The 21,904-nt window shown below is 41.4% G+C and overlaps 1 protein-coding gene across 1 annotated transcript in view; it reads right to left on the reverse strand.

Moving 5' to 3' along the window:
• NFX1 (nuclear transcription factor, X-box binding 1) overlaps positions 1-21,904 on the reverse strand; it is a gene marked incomplete at its 3' end in the record, with an annotated part of 129,141 nt that overhangs the window by 76,238 nt on the left and 30,999 nt on the right. The window contains exons 5-6 of the mRNA XM_029913306.1: positions 7,946-8,017; positions 477-616 (exon numbers count right to left, since the gene is read on the reverse strand). Of these exons, the coding sequence (XP_029769166.1) occupies positions 477-616; positions 7,946-8,017 (212 nt within the window). The remainder of the gene's footprint in view (positions 1-476; positions 617-7,945; positions 8,018-21,904) is intronic.

The raw sequence follows: 21,904 nt of genomic DNA on the forward strand, positions 1-21,904 counted from the left end.
TAAGCAACTGAAAGCAGTTACAAAGCTATGGCAGTCACCACTCCCACTATACTGGAAGAGACTTTATGCACTATCCAAATTTTAGATTAAAACCCAGCCTAATTCTGGGTTTTACTGGAACAAATAAGCTCTTTATATAGCTGCATCAGCAAAAGGACAAACCTGAGACATGTTCCTGGGAAATATTAGAATGAATTTAAGTTAAGTTGTTTCAGTGTTCAGGAAATAATCACTAAATAAAAAGGTTTAAGATGTACTTGCATATATTAAGAATAAGGGCTAGTGACCCATTTTAAAGTAAGTGCAACTTCAACAGTCATTTTTTAAAAATCTTGGCCTTAAAGATTACCTGTTATTTTGTTCACTTTTGTACTCTAATTTATTAGTTTACTAGCAGTTAGCTAACTTAAAGAAACTGAAAAACAGCTCTACTGAACATACAAATCTAAGTACATTTCCACATGTCTGATACCTACCTTGCTGTACTGTAAGCTGGCAAGGATGACATTTTCCCACATGGCACACCTGGGCACAGTTATGCCTACCACAATTTAAAGTATTCCCACATACATTAGAACAATGAATTGTGGTGGATTGGCCGCAGCGAACTGAATGACTGTAGATAAATATGATACTGTAGTTAGTATAGTATCTTTTAGCTGGATTTAAGTATTTCACATATATATATATATTCCAATATATGCTGCAACATTCAAAGTAAACAAGTTCTATTTGTTAATGACAGATACATAATTCTGTTCAGGAATAATGCTGTGGCCTTAGACTCTTCTTACATCGCAACATAAAGAAAAGTGTTTGACGTCACACTAACTGAGTGTAATGTAGTATTTAAAATGCAGAATATGATTTTGCACTTGATTCGATATTCCGGGGGGGAAACAGTGCATTTATTACCTTAAGATATTTGAATTTCTTTTAAGTGTGGCCTTACTGTGAATTTGCTGAGTTTATAATGCTTGGTTTTGGGATAGTTACAACATCCCTGCGTAGCCTAAATATTTGCTAAGTAAAGAATAGGCATAAGTTAAGGCAGTAAAACAATGAGCCTACATGTCTACATCCTGTAAGACATTAGCTTGAGCAGTTAGCATAAGGCTTTGAGGCCCATGGCCTAAGCAAGAGCAAGTTACCAGACGGTTACTCTGAGTTTTGAGGGAACTGGTAAAGGTGTGTTTACAGGGGAAGTTCGTACAAAATGATACCAGGTAACTGCAAGAACATTGAACTGATACTAGGCTTGGATATTTTAGGATTAAATTTTGGCAAATGCTTAACTGCAAGTTTGCCTTGACAATGACTTAACAAATATGGTAATAAGCTAAAATCATTAATATAGTAACCTATAGAGTAAGGACACCCCACATTATTAAGGTGAAGAAATACAAATAAGGAAGAGTAGAGAAACCCTTACTGAATATGCATTAGGCATAGTGGTGTCAGCATAGCATATTATAAAAGTTGCATACCAGTCTATGTGCTTAGAGAGGGAGAGTTGTAGCCCTTGGGACGTGCCATGATTACGGCCACTGGTGATGGTGATGAGAAAGATAAGGACTAACATTGCAGGTTGTTCTGCAAGGGATAGTGTAAGTATATGGATGTTCAGATGTACATTCCATCAACTTTGCTGGGTTAGCATGTTGGTGACTTTGTGAACTGTACTAATCAAGCTATTACAAATCCAGAAGGGTTTTCCTGCATGTGAATGTTGAAATTGTGCACATCAGGGTTCCCAACTGAACAGTAATTTTAATACTAGGCCTGATCTTGGGACAAGAACCTACAAACTTCAGAACGTTAACTAGAAATTCTTAAATAATCAATATAATTAATACACAATCTATCAGGCAACATCTGTAATTTTTTGTTACTCTTAAATTAGATACATTCTCTAAGCTTTAACTTTTTGTCTGGGATATATACAAAGGTTAGTAATGCTAATATTATAGTGTCCTAGTTGTAAAATCCACTGATTACAGAATTCTAGATGCACTGCTTTTGCACAATTTGGTAACTGACTTTACTCTTTCAGTCATCTTGAATCCATATCCTATGCCCAGATGAATGGTCATGTGTATAATCTTTTTTTAAAAATGGCTAAGTATAGTACCACAGGAGCAAGTTGCAGGCTGGACAACTTGAAAATTGAAAGAGTACAGCATGTCAGAACAACAAATGAAATGGATCTGGAATTCTGAGTGTAAAACAGTATTTCCAATACTGTTTATAACTTCCCAGTGAAATTAATGTCGCTATAGCAAATGTGAGTGAATTACACATCCTCTTCCAGATTAGCCTGCTAACAAGCTGATCTCAAACCATGACTATAACTGTATCCGCAGAATGGCAGCTGTTTTTAATCTTTTTTTACATCTCAAAAATAACCACTTTTAAATCATGTTTGCATATGCACCCCATGTTCTGGATGCTGAGATGATAGTCTGAGAATGCTAAACTTTACATGACTATATATGCTGACATAAATAGTGCAAAAAACAGTGATCTGGTATCATGAAATCCAGGACTGAGCATATCCTTCCTAACCTTTAGTACCAAGCTGGAATAAAATTCCTTCCATATTTCACCCTGTGGAATAGGTTCAATAGCATTTTGTGAGAAGGAAGTGGATTTCCTGCAGTTCCCCCCGGCCTCCAAATTCTGCAGTATTCAAGAGCTATCTCAAGCGGGACAATTTGGTAAGACTTTCAAAACGAATTTTGTAGCTTTGGACACAGGAACGTAGCACTAGAAGAGACTTCCTGGGTCACCAAGTCCAGTCCCCCACGATCAGAGGTAACCCCTTCATGTAAGTTTATGAATGGGATTATCAAGCTCCTCCTTAAAACTAATTAAGTGCTTTGCCCCCCACTACTCCTTTTGAAAGGCTGTTCCAGAATCACACTCCTCTGATGGTTAGAAACCTTCTAATTTCCAGCCTAAATTTATTCATGACCAGTATATACCCATTATTTCTTGTACCAAATTGCCACTGGCTTAAACAGCTCTTCTCCCACCTTGGTGTTTATGCTCTATAAATGCATCAGGGTGTAATCATACGCGCCCTCCTCCCCCCATTTTGCTAGGCTAAACAAGCCAAGCTCTTTTAGTCTCCTCCGATAAGATAGGCTCTCCATTCCCCTTCTCATCTTTCTTGAACATGGGGAGCCAGAATTACACATAGTATTCCAGATGAGGTAATAATTCTTTAGAAATACCTCATCTGATACACCCTAGGATTGCATTTGCCATTTTTATGGCTGCATCATGCTGATGGCTCAGCCATTCTGCAATCAAACTAATATACCCAGGTCTTTCTCTTAATCTTTTGTTTCCAACTGATGAGCCCCCCAACTTATAACAGGAATTCTTATTTGCTCAACAATGTTGAACATCTATATATCCAAGATTATTATAGACCAATGGGGAGATACTGAGCGCTCTTGAACTTATGTCTATAAATATTGGCTGGTTTGTTGCCTGTTGTCTTCCTCTCCCCTCTATGAGAGAAAAAGGTAAAGGGATGATTGAAATGTGACATTGTTTTCCTTAATAAGATCAGGTACCATCTCCCCCAAAAGCTTCCCATCTTTATATATTAGGTTCTCATGCTTTTTCCAAAGATCAGGCACTGTCAGCCATCTATATCTGCAGCATCTACCATGGAGGCAATTGTGCTTGCTGGAGCATCACATTCTTTAAAAAGTATATTTGCACTTAGTGCTGAACTAGCTCCAAACTTTCACAGATGGGGTTTTAAAAAATCTGCATGTTTCTTCTAGGATGGGAAAGTTTTTTGTTGTTGTTTTTTTTTTTTTTTTTTAAATATAAAGAGCATGAACAGGTATTTGATTACACAGAACTCATTCATTTATATTACAGGTAGTTTGCTAAAAGTACTTATGTATCTTCCTACCCACCCAGCACTTGGAAAAACAGTCTATGGATGTTGCCCTTCGACATGGCACCACTAACACCAGACAAAGAAAAACCAGAGGACTTCAACCTCGAGTTTCTACAAATCATAGATAATTTAAGAAAAAAAAATTCCTCTCAACAGGAGGCAATTCAATACCAGACCTCATTCTGATCGAGAGAAATGGTCACTGAACTAAAATTTGGTGGCTGCCTAGTGCAAGTTGTGATGCTTTCAGGCCAGATGCCAGCTCTTGCCCAGGCTGCAGGCATTAGCTAAGAACTGACAACCTCGTAGCTGGAGAGCAGACCAGGTCACCTATATGTTAGTTTTGTTCAAAATAGGTATTAGTCTTATAAGAATATATTTAGTATTTAGACTCTATGAAATGCTTGTATGTTGCTACATATAGAAATCTCACTTATAATATCTATATCCCATGTTATAAGGTAATATTGAAATGTTTGCTCTGTAACTGTAAACCCCACCTCCTCCCCACACCAGTCAGGTGAGAAACATTACCAAGTTTGAAATACTAGTTTGTCACAAGAGGTGTTATCTACTGCCCCACAGACCCCAGACAAATCATTGTGGAACATGAGAGGACAAATACTTTTTTGATTGCTCCCCCCACACCCATAAAGAGGAGATATGCATGTGAACTCGTCCCATCATCTTGAACTCTGGGTGAAGGGAATAAAAATCCCTGACAAGAAGATATTGCATCTTTTTGTCTATTTGAACGGGGGGGGGGGGGGGGGAGAGAGAGAGAGAGAGACAGACAGACAGACAGACTCTAAACTGAAGCCAGAGATCCCCAAGAGCCTCCTGGGTCTGCTCTGAAAGACACTTTGAATTGACAGATCACTACAACTCTGTCACTCTGAGGAGTTGGATAATAACTCGTGTGTGTGTATGGTGGCTTGCTTTAACTTGTAAATAATTCTCTTATTCCTTTTTTCCTAGTTAATAAACCTTTAGATAGTATCCATGTTAAGACTGTTATAATGATCCAGGAGTTCACATTTGTTACTGGTTTGGTGAAATCTAATTATAGAACATCAACAGTTTGGGGTTTCTGCCCTTTTTTGACAGTCTGCACTGAGGCAAGCACTCACAGTCATGAGCCCCTCCAGGCAGGGTGACACAAGTGATCAGGACCTTATTACATCTGCTTTGTGAAAACACAATGCAGTCCCACAGAGTAATAAGGATATTATACCTACAAACAAGGAGAATGCTTCAAAGGGTTTGAAAGCTAAAAGCTAAATATAATTATGAACAAAATTAATTGCGAACACAAAAATGTTAATAGACATATGAATAAAAGTTTGGAATTCTTTCAGAACACCTTATTAAATGTCCCAAAGCCATAAATCTATCGTGGAAAAATGCTAATACAAAACCAATTTGGAAATGTGAAAGCAGCAATTAAAAAAAATAATAATGAGGAAACCAATCTAGAACAAATGGAAAAAGGGGGAGGCTCATAGCAATAACATGTTTGAATTTAAGAAATTTAGGCAATTAATAAGGGGATTTTAAACGCTATCAGTGAAGTACCTATGGCCATTTTGGTTAGAGTTTTGTGGTTAACAATAAGGAAGCATAGGAAGCATTTTTAAATGCTTCAGGAAGTAAATGGTCATAGTGGTCCTTTCTGTCTGACACTATTAAACTTCCATGTGGAAGATGCAAGGAGATGTTTCTTTGGGTATAAGTTACTTTAGGTACTGTCAGGATAGTAATGAGGATGTTTTTACACATCCTTCAGCCAGTCAATGATGTGCTGGAATGAAATGAATACTATCACCCCAGCCACAAAAAGATAGGTCAAGATATTCCATAATTTTTACCTTGAGTCCTTAGTGGTTTCAAATGTAAATAGGATTATCCTAGTGTATCTAGTCCATTCACAGTGGGGAAAAAAAATCATGTTCATAGATTCCAAGGCCAAAAGGGACCATTGTGATAATCAGGCTATAGATTCTCCAAAATAACTCCCAGGGCATATCTTTTAGAAAAGCAACTGAAATTGATTTAAAAATGGTCAGTGATTGAGAATCCACCACAACCCTTGCTAAATTGCTCCAGTGATTAACTACCTTCACTGTTAAAAATTTATGCCCCATTTTCAGTCTAAATTTGTCTAGCTTCAATTGGATCATGTTATACCTTTCTCTGTTAGACTGAAAGGCCCATTATTAAATATTTGTTCCCCAAGTAAGTACTTACAGATTGTATTATCAAGTCACCACTCAACCTTCTCTTTGTTGAGCAACCTCACTGAGGACAGGGCTTTGTTCTCATTAGTCCATATGGAGGTATGGGTTGTGTCACAATAATCCTCCAGCTGATTTGGGTCATCAAATTAACTAAACACGCTGATGAAACATCGCTATAATTTCATATAGTAGATTGAGACTGACAGCAGATGTGTGACAGAATTTGAATAGATGTCCATTTGGTTGCACTGAAACTGTCAGCACCAGCTCCTGACAGATTTGGAGCAAGAGGTGCCATGCATATTTGAAGCATAGGAGACAGGCTTTGTGCCAGGACAGTGATTTGACCAGCTAGAGATGAAGTGTCTGTGTCACCAATACAAAGTTGTGAGGTAATAGTCATCAGATTGCATGAGATAAAGCTGAGGCAGGGATTCAGAGGTCTGTATTAGTAAACACCGTCAGAACTGGAGTCTTTGAAAAGTCAATAGTAAAAATCAAGGTTAGTAGAGGTATGGCTGAACCAACAGATCCACTTTTCACAGTGGCAGCAGCTGTGAAAGGGCATTCACCTAACGTTAGAGGTGAAAAACATTAGACACAATAGAAGGTTGTTGTACTTGCTCTGAAGATATATAGTGCCCACTGGAATTCTAAAGCTACAGGACTTTCAGTCATGAACTAACTACAGAACCAAGATTTGGGCTTCATTATGATTTTTACACTACTACTGAAATGCCAGAGTATATATTAACATCTGTCTAATTCTTATTTCGCAAACACAAACTTTAAAAAAAAAAAACCCTAAAAACTCTTGTATAAATTTTGTTTCTCACCCAGAGACAAGATCTTAGTAATGCGATTTTGTTAAAATACGGCACTAATTGAATTTTTTAAAATTGGAAATACATTTTTTGCCTCTACTGGAATTTTAATTTTAAAGACTTGTTTATAGGGTTTAGAGCAGTGGTTCTCAAACTGTGGGTCAGAACCCCAAAGTGGGTTGCGACCCTGTTTGAATAGGGTTGCCTGGGCTGGCTTAGATTTGTCAGGGCCCAGGGCGGAAGCCCAAGTCCAAACCCCACCAACCTGGGGCCAAAGCCTGAGGGCTTCAGCCCTGGGCAGTGGGGCTCAGGTTACAGTCCCCCCTGCCTGTGGCTGAAATCCTTGGGCTTCAGCTTTGCCCCTCCAGGGTAGTGGGGCTCAGGCTTTAGCTCCCCCCCACCCACCCAGGGCAGCAGGACTCAGGTGGGCTCAGGCTTCGGTCCCCCCTCCTGGGGGTCATGTAGTAATTTTTGTTGTCAGAAGGGGGTCGCGGTGCAATGAAGTTTGAGAACCCCTGGTTTAGAGCAACATGTTTACATCAACTAAAAATTATCTCAATCATTTACCTATTACAAATAACATTTAAGAATACTATAACAATTAGATTTTTTTTTTTTTTAATATATCAGTTTCAGTTTCCATTCCCTGTTTCTGTGGATCTCATACAAAAAAAAGGAAAAAGAATTAAAAAAATATATGAAAATGTAATTGTAAAAATGACAAATTACCAGGATGACTCTATTTCAGATATTACATCTGTCCCTATTTAGATTTTTTTTTAAAGAACAGAGTAGATTTCAAATATATTGCATCTAGTTTTCAGCGAAGTTGGCAGAAATAGCTTTGGACATTCCCAATACACAGACTGGAAGTATACCTCAAAGAATGGAAATTTATTACAACCTGTATTTATAAAATTTCCTATTTTTGTTTGTAAAAAAAATAATCAAAATAATCTCACCTTGTTCGCCCACATTCACATGTTTTTGTCATAAAGGCAGGGCATGATGGGCAAGGACCTGGATGGCAGAGGCTTAAAAATGAAAACATTTTAATAAGTCACAAAAAATATATGGTATCTTTATTTTTAAACTTGTTTCACTAGTCAGAGAAAAAGTTTCTACAGTCTGCAGCATTATAAAAGGCTTGTAAATTTAAAACACAACAGTACATTATCAGAACATTTGTATATTAATATTTTTTCCTAAAGTGTTTTACAAAGTTATATTTACACTAACAAAAACTTAGTGACAATTCAGGATCTACACCACTCACCCAAATCCTTGAGAGCATGGAAATAAGTTAAAGGCAAGGTCTCCAGTATTCTTTGCCACCTTCACATCAATTACAACATTGTTGATGATACACTCCTGGACTCTAGCAAAAGATGTGCCTACCTTTCAAATCTTCAAACCTGCTCTTCTGTGACACTAACCCTCTAAACTTTTTAGGCATTTGGCATATATATTAATAACATTTTCTTTCAGACGCCACAGTTGTTTTTAACTCTCACTAACATTTATCTCTGGGTATGTGTGTAATGCCAACAGACCGTCGGTGGGCAGGATTGAACCTGGAATCTCTGAAGCTTAGTGTATGAGCCTCTACTGCATGAGTTAAAAGCCAGATGGCTATTAGCTAAGGCTGTAGCAGACTCAACAATCTCTAGCTGGGCTAGGTACCACTAGAAGGGACAGAGTGCCACACCCAAGCAGGCATGGGTAACGTGTACACTGGAATTGAAGGGGAGAGGTGATTTCAGACTGTGTAAAAATACCTAGTCTAGCTTTAATCTAACTCACTCATAGCATGGATAAAAATAGCAGTGAAACCATGGCAGCACAGGCTGTACAAGCCCACCTGGGACCCTGGGTATATTCTCACGTTCCTAGCATGCAATTAAGCTCTTGCCACCATGGCATCACTGCTATTTTTAGCTGTGCTAGCTAGATTAAAGCTTGTGTGGGTATGCCTACACAAGCTGCAATCACACCTTTGATTGGAGTGTAGGCATACCCTTTGTGAAATCTGTCTTTAACTTAAAGGCTCTATCATTTAGCTTAAAGAGTAGTAGCTGATTCTTTTAAATCCAGAAGTCCAGGGCTCTTTTCATACAGATGTCCTGACTAGGGGCATCATTACACAATAACAAGTTACTAGAGGAGGACAAAAAGCCATGCTGTGTCATTGTAGATTGTACACTCGCTTTGACAGGGAACCTCTCTCATTCTGAACTCCAGATGTCCATAGCACTTTAAATCCTATAAGTAGGCTTGAAAGAATTAGATTTTTATCTGTAAATTTCAGTAAATATTGACTTCACTGTACTCACACAAACCGATGAAAAAATATTTCCATCATAATAATTGAAATTTACTGAGACATTTACAGTAAAAAAATGCTGCTTGAGAACTTTGATTTAATATTTATTGTATATATGTTGACATGTGATTGTGACAATTTGTGTTTGAATTTCAACACCTACTGTCATTAAATAATTATTGTTGACCCATCCCCCATTGTCTGACCCTCCCATAATTTCCTGCAACGGTGAAAATTTAAATAAAATAAAAATAAAAAATAGAATGCTTTAAAACCATAATTTTGCACAACCGTGACAATTTAAAATTAATAAAAATAAAAAATGCTTAAAAACAAAAAATCAAATTCAGCCAAGCCTACCTGTGTCTGTGGGGATTGAAGCAGGGATCTCGGAATCTAAAAGCATGAATCTCTAGTGCTTGAGCTACAGAACCAGGTGCAGACTCAAGCTACTAATTGTGGTCTAGTCCCTAAAAGTCACTAAAAACTACACTCTGTTAGGGTGGGTTACCACATGGTCTTCTAAAGTTCTCTAATATATCTGGTGCACCATGTCCTCCTAATCCCTCTGCCATTGTAGAGATAATGCTAATGCTATAATTATAGCTTGTGTCCTCAGCAACACTCTGTCAACATTAACTCCCATGCTAACCATTATATGTCATCAGTAACAATGACAACCTTGAATAGTAACACTATGTCAATATCAATATTCAAGATAACTTTTATATTTAAATTTTAAAAACATGTTGCAATCTTTAGCAAGCATTTTTCTAATGTATTCAGAGAAAAGTATAACAACTTAAAACATCAGATAATAGGAAAAATTTAGTCACATGGCATATTTTAAAAACAGTCATAACTAACCTTTTTGTTTGTTTTATAACAATACAATGTTAGAATTAGAAATTAAAACCACAAAGGTAAGGAAATGCAAAAGCTCAATGTCTCAGTGACATTAACTGATCTCCAATGCACATATATGTTTCTGATTAGCAATTAGACTCTTAAACACTCACCCTTAACTGGAACCCACTTAGACTGACAATTCCTCATGAACCAAGGTCGCTGCTCTCCAGGGGAGGAGAAACTCTTGGGAGACTAAGAAAGGCTATGGTAATAGGGGATATAGGAATATATTGGGTATAAGGTGACCAAGAAAACAGTTTGGAAACTTGCCTGCCTGTGAAAAGGCTGTGGATATCACAAGAAACCTATATGGACTTCTGATGATTGCTGTGGAGAAGTCTATGGTCATGTTACACACTGGTACCAACCATGCAGGAGAAAGATCCTGGAAGTTAAATTTAGCCTACTAGGAAGAAGGTTTACATCCAAGGCCTCTGTAGAAACCTTCTCTGAAATGCTTTCAAGTCCATGCCTGGTTCCAACTAGGCACAGAGAACTTTAGGGTCTCAATGCATGGTTGACAAGATAGTGTAAAAGAGGACAAGTTTAAGTTTACTAGGCACTTGGGAAGATTTTGTGGAAGGGGAAGCCTATACAGAAGGGATGGAGGCTCCACTTTAATTAAAATGAAACCAGATTGCGAGCACGTAAAATAAGATATTGGAGGAGTGTTTAAATTAAGAGGTGGGGGAAAGCTGACAGGAGTTAAGGAACACATCGATGGACAATTGCATCTGTATATCCAGTAAAGAATAGGAAGCAAAATTACAACTGAACTAGAGGATAAGGACAGGACAAGAACACATGAAATTTCAGTAAAATCATCAAGCGGTCAGATTAGGCAGTTAAAACAGGTGCTTGGTAAAAAAAAAATAAAAATAAAAATGATAGACAAATTTCTGTTCACAAACATGAGACGCTAAAGCAAAAATTAAAAGAACAAGAATATCTTACACTGGCAAATGATAGCTGGCATTGTGGAAATACGCTGGAATGACAAAAATCAGTGGGATACCATAATACCTGGTTACAACACAGTAAAAGACAGACTAGGCCAAATAGATGAGGGAGCAATATTTAAAGGATTTCCTAGAATGTTACCTGTGTTCTTGGGGAACCAGGGCACAGTATCCAGCATGTCTGACTCATTAAAGACCTCTCCCCCCCCCCCCCCCCCCCCCCAGCCTCTCTGCTTGAACCAAATCTGCATCAGAAGAAAGACTTACAAAAAGCAATGAAAAGACAGTGGGAGACATACCTAAACCCCTGGGTTAAGGATGACAGGATTAAGGAAACTCCCCTAGCCTTATTTGCATTGAAGATGGGACAAGGAAGCATCCCCATTAGCATACAGAATGGAGAACAGAGGTTCCAAGGCAAGAACCACATGGAACTCTGGGACCAGAAAAGAAGGGAAGCACTGCATGATGGGGAATCTCTGCTCCAGATGTTAATGAACCCATGCCTACACACACACACACACACACACACACACACACACACAGCTCAGTAATTATCAGACCAATTCTAGTAATAAATCCTTTATTGGTATCCAAAATAGCGAAGCTCCCTCCAAGAAACACCGCCCAAAACCAGGAATGATCAGCTCCCATGGTAGAGCCTGAATAAAACAACTTTGGTATACTCCCTTGTTTACGCATAAACAAATCTTGAACCATTGTTGTTTCTCTACAAAAAACCCTACCTATGCTCAAGTAAGTGTTCTGATGCCTGGATCCAAAATCTACATCAGTTCCATTGGGACTTCATCTTCTCCTGACTGATCGTGCTGCGAGCTCTGCCTGACTCCAGCACTCCAGACCCTCAGCTACCACCACCACCACCTGGGACCCCTGATCGATTCAAGCTTCACAGAGTGGCAAGAACCCAGCTCTCTCTCTCTCTCTCTCTCTCGGTATAGCCTTCTAACCCTGACTTGTGTGATCAGTTACAGTTTTGTACACCTGACTTTTATAATCAAATTTAAGTTAGATTTACTATTATAACTGTTTTGTTTGTTTGGCTCCCCTATGGTTACCACCTGGCAATAAATAACTTTCATGATTAAGCTGGTTGCTTCTCTCTCTCCCCCCCTCTCCCCACCATCGTGGGTGTTTTTTGGTTTCCTGATTTGCTCTGCAGCAACACTCCTTGTACCTAAGCTAAAAGATCCCTGCAGCGCCCAAAAATCCTGTGGAGTTTACTCATCAAGTGGGTTACTACCACAACAATTGTAACGTGAAAGTGGGGCTAGAGACGTGCTGAACCTGGGACATATGAGGGTGGCATCTCAGAAGTGCTGCTCGACCCAGTCTGCTGAGTCCAGGGGCATATGAGGGTGGCAGATTGAAAGTGCTGCTCGACACAGCCTGCTCAAGCATGCTCTATTCTGGTGCGGGGCCCATGGCATATGAGGGTGATAGCTTGGACGTGCTGTTTGACCCAGGCTGGTGAGTCCCAGGGCCTATGAGGGTGACAGCTTGGAGGTGCTGCTCAAACCAGCCTACTGAGTCCAAGGACATATAAGGTGTCAGCTTGGGAGTGCTGATTAACCAGGTCCTCTCAGACACAGTCTGTTAATGTGTGTTCTCGTCTGATTCTGGGGCTGGAAGAACCCAGCCCTGGGGAACCTAGTTCCTGCAGGATAGCTCCATTGGGAGGGAACTTGCAGCAGGGAGAAGTAGAGCTCCATATGAGAACACAAGTGACACAGCCAGTACATTGATAGAAGTACAGAACCCCCCACCACCCAAAGAGTAACCCTAACAAATGAGCATCCCCCAAAGTAACAGGCAAAGCTGGTAAGAAGAATAATCAGTGTTTCCAGCTCTTGAGGTCCTAAAGCCCCAGCTACTAGCATCATGTGATTACATTAGGAAAGAGAGAAATGGCCACAATTGATCAGACTCAAGGTCCACCTAGACCAGTACCATCTCTGACAGTGGCAAGTGCCAGATGTCTTAAAGGAAGGTGTAAGAACCTCCCAGGAGGCAGAAATTAGATAGTCTACCCCCGACATTAGCTCTCATTCTAATATCTCATAGTTAGATTGTTTTAAATCCTGAAGCATGAGGTCTAATATCCCTTCCAAAATATGTTACCTTTCATTACAACAACTCTATATATCCTAGTTAGCAAGATTCAAAAAGAGATTGGATATTTATATGGTTAACAAGAAGATACAGAGTTGTAATGAAAGGTGACATTTTTGAAGGGATATTAGAGAAAGAGGGATATTAGAGAAAGGGGTATTAGAGATGGAGACCAAGAAATTATCAAGATTCAAAATGAGATTGGACATCTATATGGTTAATTTCTTGGCCTTCACAATTTCATATGGCAATAAGTTCCACAGTCTAATTATGTACTCTGTAAAAAAAGTATTTCTTCAATCAGTTTTGAATTTGCCACCTTTTAATTTAATTAAAGGTCCCCTTATTCTTAAAGGGACAGAACAGAAGATCCTGATCTACCTTCTCTGTATCATTTATTATTTTATACATATCATTTGTCCTCTCTTATTAGTCTCCTTTCTAAGGTAAACAATCCCAAAGCCTTTCACTCTCTTCGTATGAAAGTTTTTCCATGTCCCAAATCATTCTAATTATTCTCATGCTCTCCTCTACAAACATGGGGGTTAGAAATTTACTTTTTAAAATGAAAGCTGAGATTCTCAGGTAAAGAGAAGGTCATTGCTGAGAAGCTAAATGACTTTTTTGCACCATTCTTCACTGGAGAGGAGGTTGGGCAGATACCTATCTCAGACATGCTCTTTTCTGGTAATAAAGAAGAGGCACCAGCAGAGACTATGTTAGAAGAGAGGGAGAGACTGCCGAGACTCATCAAGCCCTCGGATCGCTACCCCTTCCTGCTTCTCCATGTGGGCACCAATGATACTGCCAAAAATGACCTTGAGCGGATCACTGCAGACTACGTGGCTCTGGGAAGAAGGATAAAGGAGTTTGAGGCGCAAGTGGTGTTCTCGTCCATCCTCCCTGTGCAAGGAAACGGCCTGGGTAGAGACCGTTGAATCGTGGAAGTCAACGAATGGCTACGCAGGTGGTGTCGGAGAGAAGGCTTTGGATTCTTCGACCATGGGATGGTGTTCAAAGGAGGAGGAGTGCTAGGCAGAGACGGGCTCCACCTAACAAAGAGAGGGAAGAGCATCTTCGCCAGCAGGCTGGCTAACCTAGTGAGGAGGGCTTTAAACTAGGTTCACCGGGGGAAAGAGACCAAAGCCCTGAGGTAAGTGGGGAAATGGGATCCTGGGAGGAAGCACAAGCAGGAGAGAGCAAGAGGGGAGGACTCCTGTCTCATACTGAGAAAGAGGGACGATCGATGAGTTATCTTAAGTGCCTATACACAAATGCAAGAAGCCTGGGAAACAAGCAGGGAGAACTGGAAGTCCTGGCACAGTCAGGGAACTATGATGCGATTGGAATAACAGAGACTTGGTGGGATAACTCACATGACTGGAGTACTGTCATGGATGGATATAAACTGTTCAGGAAGGACAGGCAGGGCAGAAAAGGTGGGGGAGTTCCATTGTATGTAAGAGAGGAGTATGACTGCTCAGAGCTCCGGTATGAAACTGCAGAAAAACCTGAGAGTCTCTGGATAAAGTTGAGAAGTGTGAGCAACAAGGGTGATGTCGTGGTGGGAGTCTGCTATAGACCACCAGACCAGGGGGATGAGGTGGACGAGGCTTTCTTCTGGCAACTAGCAGGCCCTGGTTCTCATGGGAGACTTTAATCACCCTGATATCTGCTGGGAGAGCAATACAGCGGTGCACAGACAATGAAGGAAGTTTTTGGAAAGTGTAGGGGACAATTTCCTGGTGCAAGTGCTGGAGGAACCAACTAGGGGCAGAGCTTTTCTTGACCTGCTGCTCACAAACAGGGAAGAATTAGTAGGGGAAGCAAAAGTGGATGGGAACCTGGGAGGCAGTGACCATGAGATGGTCGAGTTCAGGATCCTGACACAAGGAAGAAAGGAGAGCAGTAGAATACGGACCCTGGACTTCAGAAAAGCAGACTTTGACTCCCTCAGGGAACAGATGGGCAGGATCCCCTGGGAGAATAACATGAAGGGCAAAGGGGTCCAGGAGAGCTGGCTGTATTTTAAAGAATCCTTATTGCGGTTGAAGGAACAAACCATCCCGATGTGTAGAAAGAATAGTAAATATGGCAGGCGACTAGCTTGGCTAAACAGTGAAATCCTTGCTGATCTTAAACGCAAAAAAGAAGCTTACAAGAAGTGGAAGATTGGACAAATGACCAGGGAGGAGTATAAAAATATTGCTCAGGCATGCAGGAGTGAAATCAGGAAGGCCAAATCACACTTGGAGTTGCAGCTAGCAAGAGATGTTAAGAGTAACAAGAAGGGTTTCTTCAGGTATGTTAGCAACAAGAAGAAAGTCAAGGAAAGTGTGGGCCCCTTACTGAATGAGGGAAGCAACCTAGTGACCGAGGATGTGGAAAAAGCTAATGTACTCCATGATTTTTTTGCCTCTGTCTTCACGAACAAGGTCAGCTCCCAGACTAGTGCACTGAGCAGCACAGTATGGGGAGAAGGTGACCAGCCCTCTGTGGAGAAAGAAGTGGTTCGGGACTATTTAGAAAAACTGGACGTGCACAAGTCCATGGGGCCGGATGCGCTGCATCCGAGGGTGCTAAAGGAGTTGGTGGATGAGATTGCAGGGCCATTAGCCATTATTTTTGAAAACTCATGGCGATTGGGGGAGGTCCCGGATGACTGGAAAAAGGCTAATGTAGTGCCCATCTTTAAAAAAGGGAAGGAGGAGGATCCGGGGAACTACAGGCCAGTCAGCCTCACCTCAGTCCCTGGAAAAATCATGGAGCAGGTCCTCAAGGAATCAATTTTGAAACACTTAGAGGAGAGGAAAGTGATCAGGAACAGTCAGCATGGATTCACCAAGGGCAAGTCATGCCTGACTAACCTAATTGCCTTCTATGATGAGATAACTGGCTCTGTGGATGAGGGGAAAGCAGTGGATGTGTTATTCCTTGACTTTAGCAAAGCTTTTGATACGGTCTCCCACAGTATTCTTGCAGCCAAGTTAAAGAAGTATGGGCTGGATGAATGGACTGTAAGGTGGATAGAAAGCTGGCTAGATCGTCGGGCTCAACGGGTAGTGATCAATGGCTCCATGTCTAGTTGGCAGCTGGTTTCAAGCGGAGTGCCCCAAGGGTCAGTCCTGGGGCCGGTTTTGTTTAATATCTTCATTAATGATCTGGAGGATGGTGTGGACTGCACTCTCAGCAAGTTTGCAGATGACACTAAACTGGGAGGAGTGGTACATACACTAGAGGGTAGGGATCGGATACAGAGGGACCTAGACAAATTAGAGGATTGGGCCAAAAAAAACCTGATGAGGTTCAACAAGGACAAGTGCAGAGTCCTGCACTTAGGACGGAAGAATCCCATGCACTGCTACAGACTAGGGACCGAATGGCTGGGTAGCAGTTCTGCAGAAAAGGACCTAGGGGTCACAGTGGACGAGAAGCTGGATATGAGTCAACAGTGTGCTCTTGTTGCCAAGAAGGCTAACGGCATTTTGGGCTGTATAAGTAGGGGCATTGCCAGCAGATCGAGGAACGTGATCGTTCCCCTTTATTCGACATTGGTGAGGCCTCATCTGGAATACTGTGTCCAGTTTTGGGCCCCACACTACAAGAAGGATGTGGAAAAATTGGAAAGTCCAGCGGAGGGCAACAAAAATGATTAGGGGTCTGGAGCACATGACTCATGAGGAGAGGCTGAGGGAACTGGGATTGTTTAGTCTCCAGAAGAGAAGAATGAGGGGGGATTTGATAGCTGCTTTCAACTACCTGAGGGGGGGTTCCAAAGAGGATGGAGCTCGGCTGTTCTCAGTGATGGCAGATGACAGAACAAGGAGCAATGGTCTCAAGTTGTAGTGGGGGAGGTCTAGGTTGGATATTAGGAAAAACTTTTTCACTAGGAGGGTGGTGAAGCACTGGAATGCGTTACCTAGGGAGGTGGTGGAGTCTCCTTCTTTGGAGGTTTTTAAGGCCCGGCTTGACAAAGCCCTGGCTGGGATGATTTAGTTGGAAATTGGTCCTGTTTTGAGCAGGGGGTTGGACTAGATGACCTCCTGAGGTCCCTTCCAACCCTGATATTCTATTCTAATTGGCTGAGCCTTAATCAGTGGGTGGGGCATTCACCCAGGCCAGGTCTTTATAAAGCAGCACACAAGCGACCAGGGAGCTTTTGCGACCAGGGGCTGCTAACAGGGAGTTTCGAAGGGGAGCAGGAAGGGAGCACGTGTCCTTGCCGGTTCTATCTTATACCGTTTATTCCCCTTAAAACCTATAAACCAAACTACATTCAAAACTTCTTGCTTTAAACAACCCCTTCATTAACTAGGAGACAATGCAGGCAGAAGCCCAGCTGCAGAGTAGGGGCTATCCAGTTTATTGCACTGAGTGTAGCATGTATGATTACCTGCCCTGTGGGCGGGTGGCGTATGTGTGCATTCGGTGCAAGGAGCTCCTGGCCCTCGGAGACCACGTACCAACTTTGGAGGCAAGGGTGGCAGAACTGGAGAAGCTAAGGGAGGCAGAGAGGTATGTTGATGAGGCTTTCCGGGACACTGTAGAATTGTCCCACCTCCGGTCAGACAGCCCCTGCGCTGTTGAGGAGGATGAAAGGTCCAGGGAAGCAGAGCAGTCAATGGGAGCAGAGGGAAATCATCCCATAGTTGGGACCCTCCTTCCAGACGGTGCTGGGGTTGCCTCTCGCACTGAGGTTACCTCTCCGGGGGAGGGAACTCCAGTTGCTAGGAAAAGGCAGGTATTAGTATTGGGAGATTCGATCATTAGAAACGTAGATAGCTGGGTTTGTGATGACCGGGAGAACCATATGGTGACTTGCCTGCCTGGTGCGAAGGTTGCAGATCTCTCGAGGCATCTAGACAGACTTATGTGTAGTGCTGGGGAGGAGCCGGTGGTCGTGGTACATGTAGGTACCAATGACATACGGAAGGGTAGGAGAGATGTCCTGGAGGCCAAATTTAGGCTGCTAGGGAAGAGACTGAAATCCAGGACCTCTATGGTGGCATTCTCAGAAATGCTCCCAGTTCCATGCGCAGGGCCAGGTAGGCAGGCAGAGCTTCAGAGTCTCAATGCGTGGATGAGACGATGGTGTAGAGAGGAGGGGTTTACATTCATTAGGAACTGGGGAAACTTCTAGAATGGGGGGAGCCTATACAGGAAGGATGGGCTCCACCTAAACCGAAGTGGAACCGGACTGCTGGCACTAAACATTAAAAAGGTTGTAGAGCAGTTTTTAAACTAGGGGATGGGGGAAAGCCGACTGCTGCAGAGGAGCATGTGGATCGGACAGAGACTTCTCTTAGGGGAGAGTCTAATGATAGAGAATCTCCAGGTCATAGTCAGGAGCAGAGGATGGAAGAGGATAAAGTAGGGGCCAGATCAGATGATAAACACTTTCATAAAAAAGAATCTGACACATCAGAAAAGGGCAGACAAATAAAGAGTGACAAGTTTTTAAAGTGCTTGTACACAAATGCTAGAAGTCTAAATAATAAGATGGGTGAACTACAGTGCCTTGTGATAAAGGAGGATATTGATATAATAGGCATCACAGAAACCTGGTGGACTGACAGCAAGCAATGGGACACAATCATTCCGGGGTACAAAATATATCGGAAGGACAGAACAGGTCGTGCGAGGGGGGAGTGGCACTATATGTGAAAGAAAATGTAGAATCAAATGAAGTAAAAATCTTAAACAAATCCGCATGTTCCATAGAATCTCTATGGATAGAAATTTCATGCTCTAATAAGAATATAACATTAGGGATCTATTATCGACCACCTGACCGGGACAGTGATAGTGATGATGAAATGCTAAGGGAAATTAGAGAGGCTATCAAAATTAAGAACTCAATAATAGTGGAGGATTTCAATTATCCCCATATTGACTGGGAACATTTCACTTCAGGACGAAATGCAGAGATAAAATTTCTCGATACTTTAAATGACTGCTTCATGGAGCAGCTGGTACGGGAACCCACAAGGGGAGAGGCAACTCTAGATTTAGTCCTGAAGGGAGCGCAGGAGTTGGTCCAAGAGGTAACTATAGCAGGACCGCTTGGAAATAGTGACCATAATACAATAGCATTCAACATCCCCGTGGTGGGAAGAACATCTCAACAGCCCAACACTGTGGCATTTAATTTCAAAAGGGGGAACTATGCAAAAATGAGGGGGTTAGTTAAACAGAAGTTAAAAGGTACAGTGACTAAAGTGAAATCCCTGCAAGCTGCATGGGCGCTTTTTAAAGACACCATAATAGAGGCCCAACTTAAATGTATACCCCAAATTAAGAAACACAGTAAAAGAATTAAAAAAGAGCCACCGTGGCTTAACAACCATGTAAAAGAAGCAGTGAGAGAGAAAGAGACTTCCTTTAAAAAGTGGAAGTCAAATCCTAGTGAGGCAAATAGAAAGGAGCATAAACACTGCCAAATTAAGTGCAAGAATGTAATAAGAAAAGCCAAAGAGGAGTTTGAAGAACGGCTAGCTAAAAACTCCAAAGGTAATAACAAAATGTTTTTTAAGTACATCAGAAGCAGGAAGCCTGCTAAACAACCAGTGGGGCCCCTTGATGATCGAGATAAAAAAGGAGCGCTTAAAGACGATAAAGTAATTGCAGAGAAACTAAATGGATTCTTTGCTTCAGTCTTCACAGCTGAGGATGTTAGGGAGATTCCCAAACCTGAGCTGGCTTTTGTAGATGACAAATCTGAGGAATTGTCACGGATTGAAGTGTCACAAGAGGTGGTTTTGGAATTCATTGATAAACTTAACATTAACAAGTCACTGGGACCAAATGGTTCTGAAAGAACTCAAATGTGAAGTTGCGGAATTGTTAACTAAGGTTTGTAACCTGTCCTTTAAATCAGCTTCTGTACCCAATGACTGGAAGTTAGCTATTGTAACGCCAATATTTAAAAAGGGCTCTAGAGGTGATCCCGGCAATTACAGACCGGTAAGTCTAACGTCTGTACCGGGCAAATTAGTCAAAACAATAGTTAAGAATAAAATTGTCCGACACATAGAAAAACAAACTGTTGAGCAATAGTCAACATGGTTTCTGTAAAGGGAAATCGTGTCTTACTAATCTATTAGAATTCTTTGAAGGCGTCAACAAACATGTGGACAAGGAGGATCCAGTGGATATAGTGTACTTAGATTTCCAGAAAGCCTTTGACAAGGTCCCTCACCAAAGGCTCTTATGTAAATTAAGCTGCCATGGGATAAAAGGGAAAGTCCTTTCATGGATTGAGAACTGGTTAAAAGACCGGGAACAAAGGGTAGGAATTAATGGTAAATTCTCAGAATGGAGAGGGGTAACTAGTGGTGTTCCCCAAAGGTCAGTCCTCGGACAGATCCTATTCAACTTATTCATAATGATCTGGAGAAAGAGGTAAACAGTGAGGTGGCAAAGTTTGCAGATGATACTAAACTGCTAAAGATAGTTAAGACCAAAGCAGACTGTGAAGAACTTCAAAAAGATCTCACAAAACTAAGTGATTGGGCAACAAAATGGCAAATGAAATTTAATGTGGATAAATGTAAAGTAATGCACATTGGAAAAAATAACCCCAACTATACATACAATATGATGGGGGCTAATTTAGCTACAAGAAGTCAGGAAAAAGATCTTGGAGTCATCGTGGATAGTTCTCTGAAAATGTCCACGCAGTGTGCAGAGGCAGTCAAAAAAGCAAACAGGATGTTAGGAATCATTAAAAAGGGGATAGAGAATAAGACTGAGAATATATTATTGCCCTTATATAAATCGATGGTACGCCCACATCTCGAATACTGAGTACAGATGTGGTCTCCTCATCTCAAAAAAGATATACTGGCACTAGAAAAGGTTCAGAAAAGGGCAACTAAAATGATTAAGGGTTTGGAACGGGTCCCATATGAGGAGAGATTAAAGAGGCTAGGACTCTTCAGCTTGGAAAAGAGGAGACTAAGGGGGGATATGATAGAGGTATATAAAATCATGAGTGATGTGGAGAAAGTGGATAAGGAAAAGTTATTTACTTATTCCCATAATACAAGAACTAGGGGTCATCAAATGAAGTTAATAGGCAGCAGGTTTAAAACAAATAAAAGGAAGTTCTTCTTCATGCAGCGCACAGTCAACTTGTGGAACTCTTTACCTGAGGAGGTTGTGAAGGCTAGGACTATAACAGAGTTTAAAAGAGAACTGGATAAATTCATGGTGGTTAAGTCCATTAATGGCTATTAGCCAGGACGGGTAAGGAATGGTGTCCCTAGCCTCTGTCTGTCAGAGGGTGGAGATGGATGGCAGGAGAGAGATCACTTGATCATTGCCTGTTAGGTTCACTCCCTCTGGGGCACCTGGCATTGGCCACTGTCGGTAGACAGGATACTGGGCTAGATGGACCTTTGGTCTGACCCAGTACGGCCTTTCTTATGTTCTTAAGAAAAGGTGCTCGAACAAACTGATAATTTAAAAAGCAATACGTCACCAGGCCCAATGCCGGGGGGTGCGCGTGTGTGTATGAGAGTGAGAGACACAGACAGAGAGACACACACCGTGTGTGTGTGTGTGTGTGTGTGTGTGTGTGTGTGTGTGTGTGTGTG

Source organism: Terrapene carolina, unplaced genomic scaffold, assembly GCF_002925995.2.
Source record: "Terrapene carolina triunguis isolate 2854851 unplaced genomic scaffold, T_m_triunguis-2.0 Scaffold580, whole genome shotgun sequence".
NCBI lineage: Eukaryota > Metazoa > Chordata > Testudines > Emydidae > Terrapene > Terrapene triunguis.